The 15197-nt window shown below is 41.8% G+C and overlaps 1 protein-coding gene across 1 annotated transcript in view; it reads right to left on the bottom strand.

Annotated features, from left to right (window-relative positions):
- The window catches only part of IGFN1 (immunoglobulin-like and fibronectin type III domain containing 1), a 33756-nt gene extending 20004 nt beyond the window's left edge, over positions 1–13752 (bottom strand). The window contains exons 1-12 of the mRNA XM_026063792.1: positions 13734–13752; positions 13103–13225; positions 9356–9495; positions 8761–8860; positions 7856–7903; positions 6895–6940; positions 5898–6072; positions 5172–5285; positions 3963–4134; positions 3074–3346; positions 402–1787; positions 8–170 (exon numbers count right to left, since the gene is read on the bottom strand). Of these exons, the coding sequence (XP_025919577.1) occupies positions 8–170; positions 402–1787; positions 3074–3346; positions 3963–4134; positions 5172–5285; positions 5898–6072; positions 6895–6940; positions 7856–7903; positions 8761–8860; positions 9356–9495; positions 13103–13225; positions 13734–13752 (2759 nt within the window). The remainder of the gene's footprint in view (positions 1–7; positions 171–401; positions 1788–3073; positions 3347–3962; positions 4135–5171; positions 5286–5897; positions 6073–6894; positions 6941–7855; positions 7904–8760; positions 8861–9355; positions 9496–13102; positions 13226–13733) is intronic.
- Positions 13753–15197: the final 1445 nt, after the last annotated feature.

Raw genomic sequence — 15197 nt, 5'->3', positions numbered from 1 at the left:
AGAGCCAAATCCTCCTGCACCAGCTACACCTGCACCACCCACACCAGTCCCAGCTGGAAGACCATCCTTTCCATAGGGAGAACCAACACATCCCACACCACCAACACTAGCAACATCAACACCAGCCTCAGCTGGAAGACCATCCTTTCCATAGGGAGAGCCAAAACCTCCTGCACCAGCTACACCAGCACCACCCACACCAGTCCCAGCTGGAAGACTATCCTTTCCACAGGGAGAACAAACACTTCCCAAACCAGCACCATCACCACCAGCCCCAGCCCACATTCCCACAGGAAGTCCATCCTTTCCATAGGGGTACTCCTTTCCTCCTTTATCTGCTACATCAGCTCCAATCCTGTTTCCATCTCCAGCCCCAGATTCACCTGACTGTCCATATTTACCATAGAACCCCCCAATTTTAACAGCAGTGGCATCTCCAACAGCTGCTCCAGCTGGCAGACCATCTGGGCCATACAGCAAGCCAGTTCTTCCTCCCTGACCTGCAGGACCACTGGCTTCAACTCTCAGGTCATCCTTGCCATAGGGAGTCCCTATTTCTCCTCTATTTATACTTGCTTCATTAATATCAGCTATAGTAGGCATGCCATCCTTGCCATAGGGGGATCTTATTCTTCTAGCAATCTCAGTACCTGCAGCATTCCTACCAGCTCCAGTCCCTGGACTAGTCTCACTGTATAGATCATCCTTACCGTAGGGAGACTGCAGGCTTCCTACACTGGTTGAATCAGGATTGAGTCCATCTAACACAGAATTTCCATCAGTAGCCCCTGATCTCTTGACACCCCCAAAGCCATGTCTAGAACTAGTATCACCTAATTTACCATCCTTGTCATGCCAAGAGCCCACACCTTGTGCATCATCCATGTCAGTGTTAAGAACATCCAACATACCATCCTTACCATCATGAGAGTCCCTACCTCCTACACCTCCGGATCCACTTCTTGTGGCATTTGTGCCATGAAAAGACCCCATAATCTCTTCAGCCCTTTGACCAGTCCCAGGACTGGCTCCACCTAGGATAGCATCCCTGTCAGACAGAGAATACATTCCACCTACACCGGCACTGCTAGAACCATTTGTTCTCATCATACCCTCCTCTTGATAAAGAGAACCCATACCTCCTTTTCCACCTAGGCTAGCCTCAGTTCCAACTACCAAACCCTCTTTACCATAAAGAAATTTCTTGTTGCCTGCTTCTCCCACCCTAGCCCCAGTACCAGCACTAGTATCCTCAAACACAGCACCCTTGCCATGAAGAGCTTCTGAACCTTCCATACTTCTGAATCCAGATCTAGCATCACCTCTGCCATCCACAGAATACCATCCACCTGCTCCTCTTAATCCATCACCAATATCTGCTCTGCTTATCATAGAATCCTCACCATGGAAAGACCCTAATCCACTTGTGTCTCTTACACCTGTTAATCTACTGCTACTACCACCACTTGTCGTTGAGTCTCCATCTATCTCTGCTCTAGAAAACTGCCCAAACCCCATCCTTCCACTTCTGTGGGTTCCATCTAGCCCTTCTTGTCCCAAAAATCTACGTCTGCCATCATCATCAATGGAGTAGCCTTGACTGCCTTCTTGGCCATTTCTGTACAAGCCATCTTCTTCCATGCTAATGTCCATAAAATGATCTTGGCCACCAAGATATTCTCCTCGTCGAAGTTTTTTAGCCCTGTCTTTATCTGACAATGGTCCTTTTATCCAGCCGGCTTTATCTCTTTCGCCTCCTTCATTCTGTCTCCTCTTTCCTTTGGCATCTATATTGAAGATGCATTGTTTGATTGGAGCAGAAGCAATTTACAGGAAAAGAAAGAAAAAAAGAACAGGCAATTAATACGTCATATAATGCATCAGCAACTAAAGAAAATGCATTAGCATTTGTTATCATTTCATTCTAAAACCCCGAAACAGAATATATTTAAATAAAATTATATTCAGTTCAAATCCTGAATGTTTTTAGTGGCTTATTCAAACATAATTTTACATTTCTTAGTTAAAAAGGCAATTATTTTTAGTAGAAACATGTTTGTTGAAAAAAAAATGAAAAGCAAGGCAAATTTCCAGCATGATAGGTCTAATCCTGAAGGGCTTAGGTGATATCTGGGGCCCATTTAGTTTCTTGTGTCTTCTTCCTCCAGGCCTGGAGGAGTAATAGAATATCCCACACACAGAGTGGCCATCAGTTCCTACCCATGAATTGGGATCTCGTGGCTATTGAGGCAGCTTGCATATTTGGCATTCTGGCATTTTAGATCTCCAACCTGAAAACCTGAAGACTAAAGATTTCAGTTCTATGAATAGCTTTGTATTAATCCAAAATTCAGGTTTTTCCCAGAGGAAGAGTGGAGCTATCAGGTCACATGCAATTTTGATTTTCACACTAGATATCATTTCAGCAGAGCATTAATGGCTCAGTGAAAGCAGTGGGCAGTTTGTAAGTCTTATTTAGCAACCTTTCTGTTTCTGAAAGGTCATCAGACGAGGCCCTAATGAGAGATAGCCGCTTTTGCAGCAGCAGGAACTCAACAGAAAGCAGAGCAATGACCTTTTGGAAGTAAAAAAATAGACGTCATCTGACTGATAACCTGCTTTCACTGAAAGGCATGTTTTCCCATCTTCCCAGCTTCTTCTAACATTCTTAACCTCTAATTTGGAAAGAAAAACACTATCTAGCAAGACACCCATGAAAGCTCCTTAATCCCCTGTACATTGTACTGTGTTCACACAGTGCCAGCTTTGTGAAAAACACATGTTGAGACAGGGATTATTTTTAGACGATTGATGGAGAACATACCACACTAGAGTAACTGTAGAGGAAATGATCCAAGATTTGCCAGGGCTAACAAAAAGGGTAAATTTTGTCTCATCTGAGGAGGAATAAGGGTCTAACCTGGCTCTCATTTCTCCAAATATAATTTAGAAACTAGAGGCTCCACAAATCATTTCTCAGTATACTATCATCTAACAGAGCAATCAGACAGTGAGAGGTATAGAACATAATACAGGAATCACTTGATCACACAGGAAACACAGTGTCACTTACGCTCTACAATAAGGCAGGCATTTGAGGAACAGAGTCCAGTGTCGAGTGTGTACATGCCACTGTCAGAGGGCAGAATGTTTTTGATAATCAGTTGGTGGGTCAGACCATCAGGTGTTACAGAGATCTGGTGCTTCTCACTTGCCTCGAGGAGGTGGGTTTTGTGTAGCCACACAGCATCATAGCAGGGAGTGCGTAGGGTACACTCAAAGACAGCATTTTCTTCCTCGGGGCAATGAACATCACTGAGTGGGTGCTTAAATCTCACAGGGATGGCTGCAATAGAAAATCAAGGGCTACAGACAGGAAACAGAGGGACTTCTGTCTTCCAAGAAAAACTTGTTGCAGTAGAAGGAAGAAAGAAAAGAACTTGTCAACCCTGTGAATACTGGTTTAAGCAGAAAAAAGAAAAACTGGGGTGTGCACCTGTGCCCAATTCTAAAGGACAGAGAAAGAGATATTTATTATCTTCTTGTGCATTTATACTATCCACCACTGTGATATGGGGGTAGCTTGCAGTCATTAATGGATTTCAGTATCATAATACTACTGTTGAGGTGGCTTGTTATTATTCTGACTTTACACAAGGAAACTATAGCATAGAGTAAGTTAAGAATTTGTTTATGTTCATCCAGAAGTCAGAGCCAAACTGGTACTTGAACCTAGTCCTTTGGACGAGGACAAATGAAACACCCCCATCACATAATCACCCTCTTGCCATTTTCACCTGTGTCTATGAGGAGAGAACCCTTACACAGCAACACAAGAACAGTCTTCTGTAGTTAGCAGTTTTTACTGTTGAGCTTTGCATATGCTCCTAGGTTAAATTTCACACCAAAAAATAATTTCTTGTTACAGCTGCACATTGCATGCCTCAAATTTAAGTCCTTACATTCAGCTTCCAACTCAGTTGAGAAAACAGGCACATCCTCCACTCTGACTTGGTACAAGCCTGCATCTTCTGGCTGCACATCGTTGACAATGAAATTGTACCTTTTTCCTACTTGCCTCAGGCAGTGCTTTCTGTATTCATCCCCTGTTCCATATCTCACCCTTTCACCATCCTAGGAAAAGAAACGACATACTCTTAAAGGCAATGCATAACTAGTGCAAGGCATTTCAAATAAATTAGGCCAAATTTGTGCTCAAATTGCTTTATCGATGTCAATGAGTCACAACACAGAAGGCTACAATCTATTATTACTTACAGTGGACTGCTGCTGCTCATTGCTCATAAAACATATAGGTAATGCTAGATGCAGTAAGTCCTGCACAGAAGAGAGCATTTGACTCTCAGACTTGGCAAAATGATACTACTTTTTTAGCTCACATAAGATTTTGGGTTTAACAAATAGGTATTCTCTGTAACTTTGAAGACAAAGTATTTTTGTTGCTTAGATTTTAACACATTCAAAGATGGATAAGCAGGCAAGTTCACCCCTCTCCAACCTGTGATACACTTGGGTTACTTTCTCCACTTTGTGGCTGCATGGACTTTGCCTTGTGTTCAATTCAGAAGTTCATAGAGTTAGTCTAATCTCCTCTTACAAAGCAAAATCAGATAACTTTTCCCATTTTCCCTATATTAAATCCACTAACTACAGTTTGACTAAAATATATCTTTCAGAGAAACATCCACAGCATTGATCACCTGGGGAGCACAACAGAATAACTACATAACTATACTGGATGTTTTACCTCCTTGAAATCTTCTTTCACAGAAAGTGAATTAGAATAGAATATAACACTCAAATTAAATCAGTCTGTTTTTCTGATAAAAGACTCCAGGCATCTGTTAGAATTTTCTCTTACTTGAAGTGCTCTTGAAGTCAAAAGAATGTCAGTAACTGACTGAAATGTTTGCCCTATCCTTGAATCTTCAAATTGCAAGTGATATGCACCACCAAAGACTATGGGGGTCCCCGCACCAACACTTCTCCCTAACCAATCAAGGATTCTGATCAAGGGATCCAATGGACGGACAACTTTGTAGGACAATGTTTATCTGTTCTCAGCCCCTGCCCAGTGGATCAACCATTTCACATAACAGACTTCAGTGACTGTTATGAGCTGCCCAACACAACCCCCACCCGCCCCTTACCTTAAGCAGATAAATATTGCTGTTACTGTTTTTCAGGTCCATCTCTAGACTGAATGTAGCCTTTCCCTCTTTGTTGATCCTGATGTGTTGCTTGTTCCTCATACTGTGCATTAACTGTAGGAAAAGATACAAGCACCTAGTAAATGATAAGGCTGGCATGATAGAAGTTCTTAAGCTGACAAACTACTGTGAAACCTACTTTTTATCTGCATAGAAAAGAACTACCTCTAACTTTATATATATGGAAGAAACACCTGCAAGTTTCTGCTGTTCTGTCCTGTAGGCAAATTATATTTTACCTGCCTACCCTCCTGGTCATTCACAGACTCTGCAATTGCTATTTGTCCAGTTTTCTAAATGTCCCTGTATGTGAAGGCCCATCTTGACTCTTAGGTAATAACTCATCAATTTGATGTCCATATTCTCATCAGAGGCAGACAGATACAGAATTTAGCCATGAGGATTACTAAAAGGATTATGCTAAGCTCATTATCTCCTAAAATTTTAAAGTGGACTCCAAAAATGTCAATAATATTTTCATCCATGTCAGTGTAGAACTGGGACTTCTTTAAAGCATTGCAAAAAATCATTCTCTGTCATACAGTAAAATTTTCAATCTACAAAGTAATTTAGGAAGGTATAGCTTATCTTCAGAAGTGATTCAGGAAATGTAGAACTCTGCAGTTCTTTAAAAATCAGTGTTTCAGTGGCTTCAGTTTGTCTTACTTTTCCATGTTCAGTCTCTGTGTCCTTCTTTATCTCCTGCAACTTTCTCAGCATCCCACGGAAGTCTGAAATTCCATATTTCAGACAGATTCTTTCATAATCTCTTTTATCTGCATGCAGCAACAGTTGCCAGATTGCTTCTTTGTCCACTGGTTTTGGTGGTGGTTGTGGGGCTCTTAGAACCAGAAAAAAAAGAAAAAGAAAAAAAAAAGACCTAGAAATTTTGACAGAGAACAAGAACTCATTGTTCCCTTAATCTTAACCCCTTCATCTTCCTCTCCATCATTTCTGTAGTTCATTCATTCACCCCTGTAGATGTAGAGGATGGGACTCCTTTGGGACAGGTTTTCTGCATCTATCCTATCAAATGAAACAGTGCCAGGGAACATTCTTTCTCTGGGATGTCCAGGGCACTGGAATGCAATTGTCCAGACTGTTAAATTGTCAGCAGAGTCCCTGGCACAGTTTAACCCAGGCCAACTTGCACTCTTTTGAATAACTTCTTGGCTCAGTTCAGGACTTTGCACAGGCCATGGATCATTCCCATTGGGCAGATTTTGCGAGGCCATCCACTTGGGATGTGAAGGAAGTTCAACAGTGTGCACATGGCAGGCTCTGCAGTTGGCCTGGGGGCCAGAGCTCATCCCTGGTACTGTAGATACAGCTCCCTGATAAGCCAAAAAAATCATTACATGAAACACTTGTCACTAAGCTAGGAAGTTACTTGTTAGTTAAAAACAGGAACAGCAGAGAGATCTTCTAAGACAAAATCTCGTGGTGCAAAGGGTCATACACCTCAAAACAAGGTTGGTACCTTGCGTTTATCTCAGCCTAACAGACATTGGCAAACTGTTCTGTTATGTATCTCCATGTTGTGCTTCACAGCAACTTTGGAAACAAGAATTGTTGCCTTAAACGTTTATGAAGCTGTCCTTGGCCCTATCATATTGAGAAACAACTAGGAAGTGTAACAATGGCCTTCCCTATGGAGGTTTACCGCTTTCTCAGCAGCTTTCTGAAGTCCTGAAGTTTCTTCTTTAATTCTATTAAAGGCAAAAAGAAAAAACATTCAGGTAAGAAAATGGAGCTACCCAACAAGGTAAAATATACCTCAAAAAAGAAAGGTCATGCAAAATAGCCACTGACAAGAGGCCATTTGACTCTGCCGTGTTCAACTTCAGGCAATGTTTTTATCCTTCTGAAAAACTGCCATAAAACTTATTGTCAGCTTTATCAGCCATACCTCTGTTCTTTGAGAGCCACTAAAGTTCATCCTTTCCTACAGTTCCTTCCTCTCTTTTTGGAGCAGACACTCTGGACTGCAATAAGGCCCACTATTTCTCAGCCATGTTAACATGTCAGACCCAGCTGTATTTGACATAATAAAATCCTCTTCTAGCATGTACCTGGAATCATTAATCAGAACAGCTCAAAACCATGTTTAAGAATGTCACTTTAGCCAAAGGTAAATAGCAAGCAGAAGGAGTGGACAGAACACCAGATATTTATTATCCCTTCTCTTACTTTATTATTTACAAGTCTTGGGTAAATTCCGGGGCCAGTAAAGACAGATAGGCTCCTGAAGAATTATTGGTTTTTCTTTGTTAAAAACTCCTCTTCAACTGCTACTGATGCTGCCCATTCAACCCTGCCTCCTTCTCAGGCTGAACATTTTATGACTTACTATTCCCTTTTCTCCTGCTGTAATGTCTATAGGAGAATAAACTACTCCTTCTGTATTAGTGCCAAGGAGGCAGGTACATCCTAGTAATATTTTGCTGTTACTTCCTGAAAGGTCCTTGGCACCTTCTCTGATTGTGCCTTATAATGCAACTGTCTCACTTCCTGCTTGCTCCTCCTGAGGTGATCTTATTTCTTGCATTAAAGAAGGACAATAAGCAATAATGTGGTTGACAGAAGTGGATATGGTATGCCAAAAAAAATTACAAATAGCTCACCATCAGCAGGATGAATAGGAACTTGTTTCGCTTTCCTCTTAAAGCCAACTGATAGTTTAGGAGAGAAAACAGGAAAAACAATCCATAAAATGAACAAGATAACACTCAGATTAATGCCAGTGAACTATAAAACATATGCAGCTGTTATCAATGCAAGAGAAAATCCCAGTCTGGATTTCTTTGTCAAGCTGATATTGACTCCTTGTAAACCCCATCTGTAACTCAATATTCCTATTGCAATAGCCTCTCTGCTTACTGGATACTCTATGCAGTGGAGGAGACAGTTTCTGCCCTAAGACGCTTATGGTTTAAGCAACTGTAGGAAATATTAGCATCTTTTTTTAGAGATGGAGAACTGAGGTGCAAGGATTATCTGGCCAAATGCAGATGGGGGCCTTCTACACTTTATAGGCAGAGAGGGGAAATGGGCACTTCCAACAGCCCACTTCCTGCACAAGTAGATTCCCAGAATACGTCAGTTATACCATACCCACAAAGTGCCCGTTTCTCTCCCCGACTATAAAGGAAATCAGGGGACTAGGACAGGTGTACCATATACATCTGATGTGAAGTGAGATGGATCTCTCCCAAAAAACTAAACAACTTGTTCAACTTCATAAAGAAGCAGTGGAGCCAGTTCAACACTAAATCCAGACATTTTGAGCATGCTTCAGCAAACTGAGTGCAATAGCCACCTTCTTCTCCCTTGCCTTATCAGTTTAACATTGTTATGGAGCTACCAAAGCTGGCGGAGTGACAGAAGACCTCCAGTTCTCACTGACTGGAAAACAGACCTTCACACCAAGGACACCTGGACAATGCTCTGGGCACCCACCCCGACAGCATAGCAAAATCAACTACTTGGGACCACAGGACCTTCGGACTACAGAACCTGCCAATCCTACCTTGTATGATCCTGAGGCCAGCAGTGCACACAGCTTCCCCATATTCATTCACAGCAGAGCAGCGATACAAATCAGTATCATCTTCAGTGAGTTTGTTTATCTTAAAAAGAAGAACATAGTAAGAATTGGCAGCCATGTGGTGTGATTTAGTTACCTTCTAATAAAACAGCTAATCAGTGACATCTCAGATCTTTCTTCTGTTCCCAGGATGACTCTAAAAAGCTTTCTTTTCTATTTTTTGTGTGTTATTTCAGATCTGGTGACATCTGTACTTACTCTCATTTGTGACCTATTTAAACCATTTTACTCTTTTAAAAAAATATGTTTTAAGAAAAGAAAATCCCACAGTGTAATCAACTTTGTAAGTTGATTTGTAAGTTTTTGCAACATACATCAAACTAGACCTTCAGCTCCTCTTCCTATTTCATCTTGAAGCTTCATATATGGATGGAGTGATGTAATTCAACCCTGAGCTGTTTTACACTTTTCAAATACTGGGTTCCCTACATAGTTCTGCTAGATTCCACCCATATTTCCCTGGTAGCCCGTTGCTCTCTCTGCTTAACGGGCCCTGTCTGCAATATTTGACCTTTACCTGCAGAATGAATTCATTCGTAACAGCATTGAAGGATGTTTCGTATTTGGCAGAATCATCCATTCCTCCTTTTGTACGCTTCCATTTCACATCAGGGGTTGGGACACCTTTGACCACAGCTCTGAAAATGGCATTTTTACCTTTCAAAAGAGGCAAAAGATGACTCATTTAAGAGAGACTTGAAGAAATGTGATGAAAAAGGAACAAGCAAAGATTAAAGATGATATTCACCTCTCATAATTTTAGTCATTTAGTGTTTGGCTGCCTAATTGAAATGAGTCATTTAGGGGACTTGCTGTTCCAAACTCAGGCAAGAGCGCATTTATCCCCATTAACTATAAAAGCAGTCTAAATCATTCACTCAGATGTAGACAACCACAGAACAGCTATCTAAAGATGGGGATGACTCTGGTGCTAGGATCCCTATGTAATCAACAGGGTCGATCTGCTGAGTGAGCCATCTCTCCTGTCTTATGCAGAATCATCCTCTGGAAATACTTAGCTCTTTTCATTCTCTCAATAAAGGAAACCTAAAATTACAGCTTACCTCAAATGTCTAAGTTCATGCAGCTAAGACATCTGCAATAATCCTCACTCTACCTCACTGGCTTTCCAAAAGATTACTTGGAAACTAACTATAAAATTCATCACTGACAAGTATGGTGACAATTATGTCAATAATGGCAGGGTTTGCCTGTACTCAATCAAAAAAGCTTTTTAAAAAGTGGTGCCAGCTAAGACCGCTAACATCTTCTGTTCATCTCTGAAATCAACAACATTATAGCAAGTTCAGTCTAGACTCGCTTCTGGTGCAGTTTTGATCCATACCAGCTTGTATGCACTACCTCTGCCACAGCCTAGCCATGAAATGACAAAATCCATTCTCCTTACACATTTCTCCCTTCAAGCTCCCATTACTTCCCCATTCTTTCGGACTCTTCCCTTTGTTGCTACAACACTGGGCAGGATATTCTGTAACATGGGACTCATCATGCTGGAGAGCCCTGACTCCAAACATCAGTAAAATCCATCTGTGAATACCAGTCACTATACCTGGTTGCTTTTTCATTTGGACAAAATGGCGATGAAAACAACAAGATACCTCCTCTGCCTCTACCCACTCAAGAAAACATGTTCTTAACAGACAACACTGTACCACATCTTGGAGAACCAATGGAGGGTGCGGGGCTTCTCCATGCATTCTGTCACACATGTCATCTTTCTGCAACACCTTTCTTGTCTTCTAGCCTGGTACCACCTTGCACTTAAAATACATCTGGCTCTCCTCATTGAAGAGGCAAGGAAGGGAGAAGAGATGGGGTTGCCTGTGAGCTTTCTCCTTCACATCTGCTCCCCTAAGAACATGAGTGTACTGCAGCTGACCACTCAAACTTTCAACAGCTTTACCATTGCCTAGTACAAATCTTTTTTTTTGTTTTTTCCTCCTAATAGGCTTTAAGGACATGAGAACAAATATAAAAAAGCAAGTCAGAGAAATGACTCACATATGCAGACATGACAGAGATGTAGGTAAGTGGGAGTGCCTTAGTGGAACGGAAACAGAGACGAGTTGTCATGGATGTGTTTCAGGGAGAAAATGATTAGTATCTCTCCTTTGTAATAGCTCTGGCCCTCAGGTGACCAACACTGTGGAAACGTCTCCTCAGAAAGTCTTGCTATATTTCCCACAACCTTCTGCAGAATCACCATCAAAAGATAGACATTATGCAGCATGCTCCTGCAAAGTATGCCCTTTCCTGCCATGTAATCAACAGGTTTTTACCAAGAGGCATCTTTCTTCCAACTCTTTCTGGGCTTGCAGTACTAAAACTATTATTAAAGTCTATTTCCAAATGCTTATAACTTTGTCAAATTTTAGCCATTCTGTCTGCAGTTTTCCATACTTGTCATCTACCACAGGACACAACTACTCAGCCGTATCATCTATTCCATGCACCAAATGAAATGGGATAATGATCATAGTGCACTCATAGTGCATCTGCATAGACGCTGAATTCAGGTTACATAGTGACTGCCCTGAATATTCTAACATTTTGCACATGAACGATGAAGATCCTACTTTAAGTCAAACAATGTGGAAAATTCAGACAGAGTGGCCAGACATTGCCTTGGTCCATGCCTGAAACTTGCATGCAGAAGGAAGGTGGAAAAGGAGGAAGAGGAGGGATGCACCACTAGAGGCCACTGTGCTCCTTCATACAATCTCAATAGTTCATGAAAATCGACATATGGCTGTGACAACAAAACTGAAATCCATGGTGCTGGAAACTGTTCAGTCTTGTGAAAGAGGAGGGGCTGCACAATCGGTTACTCCACTCTGAAAAATGTGGAAGTCTCCTCATGGGCCTCACTGTAGATCACTGGAAGGCTTCCCACTGATTTGGGGTTCATTAGTTGCCTCCTCTGTATTCCATGAAAGAAGCATATTGCTTCTTTACTGGCTGATACACCAGAGGGCTGTGCTGCCATTCAGAGGGACCTTGACAGCCTGGAGAGATGGGCAGAGAGGAACCTCATGAAGTTCAACAAAGGCAAGTGCAGGGTCCTGCACCTAGGGAGGAATAACCCCATGCACCAGGACAGGTTGGGGGTTGACCTGCTGGAAAGCAGCTCTGTGGAGGAGGACCTGGGAGTGCTGGTGGACACCAAGTTAAGCATGAGGCAGCAATGTGCCCTTGTGGCCAAGAAGGCCAATGGTATCCTGGGGTGCATTAGGAAGAGTGTTGCCAGCAGGTCGAGGGAGGGGATCCTCCCCCTCTCCTCAGCCCTGTTGAGGTCACATCTGGAGTACTGTGTCCAGTTCTGGGCTTCCCAGTACAAGAGAGACATGGAGCTGCTGCAGCGAGTCCAGTGGAGGGCTACTAAGATGATTAAGGGACTGGAGCATCTCTCTTATGAGGAAAGACTGAGAGAGCTGGGCCTGTTTAACCTGCGGAAGAGAAGACTGAGAGGGTATCTTATCAATGTATACAAATATCTGAAGGGAGGGTGTCAAGAGGATGGAACCAGACTCTTTTCAGTGGTGCCCAGTGACAGGACAAGAGGCAAAGGGCACAAACTGAAACACAGGAAGTTCCATCTGAACATGAAGAAAAACTTCTTTACTGTGAGGGTGACAGAGCACTGGAACAGGTTACCCAGAGAGGTTGTGGAGTCTCCTTCCTTGGAGATATTCAAAAGCCATCTGGACACAATCCTTGGAAACATGCTCTAGGTGACCCTGCTTGAGCATGGGGGTTGGACTAGATGATCTCCAGAGGTCCTTTCCAGTCTCAACCCTTCTGTGATTCTGTGTTTCTCAATAAAGAAGCACAGCCTAAACAGTGTCAGAAGTACACCTGAATTTAAAAAGCAGTTAATCTTAGTGCTGAACTCTCATAATACAAGTTACTTCAACAGGAAAAAAACTTTTTCAAGGTACTTAATCTTTTGCTGCAAAATATTTACCCTGAGAGCTTCCTTCAGATTTCACAAGATTAGCTGTATATATTAGGAGACAGATTTTGATCCCACATTTACTAGTAAAACCTCGGGATAGCTCCATCAGTACTGATGGAATTTTCATCATTACAACAAAGGCCTTGGCCACACAAAGCTTTTTTTTGTTTGTTTGTTCAGTCAAATCTCTTTAGAAACTTGATTTAATTAAGATAATTGTTTCCTGCAGGTGAGATGAGGAGTCAACCCTCCAGGTCTGTGACTTGAACTGTTTTTCAAGAGTCTCACCTTCCTGTAATGTTAGGGTGATAGGTTTCCGCTCAAAGTCAGGTGTACTGCATCCTTCTGGAATATCATCAACAAACTGAGTGATTGTAACTCCTGGGATGGAAGATTTCTTGAGGGTTTTCACTAGAAAGGCAAAGAAAACACACTGAATTAAGATAACACATTAATTCTTTAGGAACAGCATCTCAATCTGCATTTCCTCTCTGCAGAACACTTAACTGTTCCTGCTTAGCTCCTCTTAGACTAGTAGAGCACCTATGCTTTCTAACACTACAGGGTGTGAATTCAAACTCTGGAGCATTAAGGGCCATGATTTTGTGTTAAATTATTGTAAAGCTAGGGTGCTAGTGGGAAAATCTGCAATCTGGATTGCAATCCAGGGCCACATCAGGTCACATGTCTAGTAATGTTTTGGACAGAGAATTTTTTATATCAGTTACTGTTCCAAATAAACCTTCACGATCTGGCATGAGGAAAACATTGCAAAGGTCAGCAGAATGTAATGGGCCAGGGACTGGTGTGTCTCCTTGTGGTGGTAAGACAGATGCATTATTGTCAAACAAGAAAAGCAAGTTGGGCTTATTTTCAGGGCTTTCCCAGATATGTTTCTCAGCTGTGGCTGTTCTCTCACCTGCCTGACGGCTTGCCATGATGCCTTGCTCAGCTCCTTGCTTTCAACAACAAAAACTTCCTGCAAGACAACAAATCATTTCACTATTTACAGTTCACAAGGAAAACAAAAGCCCTTAATACTACTAAGCTGGTTGTTTCATATAACAGTTTCATGACTATCCAGTCATGAAAGGACTGCTAATTAACACAATCTGCCTCCTCTTTCCAAAGCACCCTTAGCACCATTCCCCTCCTCTCCCATCATGACACAGTTTCGAACCACCAGCACATCACAAACCAGGTAAGAAAACAGCTAGCAGGGCTAAATGGACAAGTCAGACATCTATCAGCATCCCTGTGTTGCATCTTCCATTTCCATGTTGTCTGGCTTCCTTCCAAAGACCTCCTCTCGTGTATCAGGCAGATATTACACCACATGGCACTCACGTGGTGAGTTCTGATGGATGGCAAGAGCAGTTGCTGAGAAGAAAGCCATAGAGATGGATGTCTAAACTGAGGCATGGAGCAACAGCACATCCTGATCTAAATTAGCTTGTCTAATTTAGCAACAGGCCAACAGGCCTGAGAGCAGACTATGGGCTAGTACTTACTCTAGAAAGAAATGGTAAAGCGTCAGCTTGGCATTAAGTAGTCATTGTTATAGATCACTCATGTGACCTTCTGCCAAAGGTGTCTCTTTCCCTGTATTTATGAAGTGGACAATGTGTAATGTAACATATTGCTATCTTCCAAGCAAACTGTGAAGGCAGATTCCTTGCCATATGAGAGATACTCAGAAACTATAGAGTTACTGAAGCTCTGAAAGAGCAATTAGATTAGATTCCCATGTGGGATTAATGCTGTGTCTCTATTTACCCTCTGCACTCATTCAGTCAACACAGAGTCACATGAGAACATGCAACTTTTAACAGTTTTAAAAAGCAGATGGACTTTGACAGCACTCTTATGATCTTATTTTTGTTATTTGTATCAAGAGACATACTCATGCAACCTGGTATTGCCAAGTTACACCAGACGAAAACTCTGGATAGAACCCCAGCATTTCCTGACCTTATACATTTAGCTTGGAGTTGCACTGTTATTTTATTCTTTGTGATCTTGTGCTCGGTTTCAGCTAAGGGTAAAAGACACCTAGGCTAACAAAAATCATTTGTGCTATATGTCCCACAGGAAGGCTAAAGAAAGTATAACTTACAATATTTCTGGGTCAAATTCTGAATCAAAAGGATAAACTTTGTTTTTCCATTAATCATGAGATGCAAATAAGAATACAGACATTTCCCCAAAAGAAATAATCAGGTTCCACTGTTGTCCTTAATACGAATTTTATTTTAGGGCTCTGCAAACTATATAAATCTCATGAGTAACTCCAGGATCACTACTGATTACCTGGAAAATTATTCCATGAACCTCACTAACTTTAGTGGAGATGCATGTGAAACAAAAGAAATGGGAAATGATG

The sequence above is a fragment of the Apteryx rowi genome, unplaced genomic scaffold (genome assembly GCF_003343035.1).
Source record: "Apteryx rowi isolate R43461 unplaced genomic scaffold, aptRow1 scaffold_200, whole genome shotgun sequence".
NCBI classification, from domain to species: domain Eukaryota; kingdom Metazoa; phylum Chordata; class Aves; order Apterygiformes; family Apterygidae; genus Apteryx; species Apteryx rowi.
The sequence above is the reverse complement of the archived record's forward strand: the minus strand, read 5'-3'. Positions and strand labels throughout refer to the sequence as shown.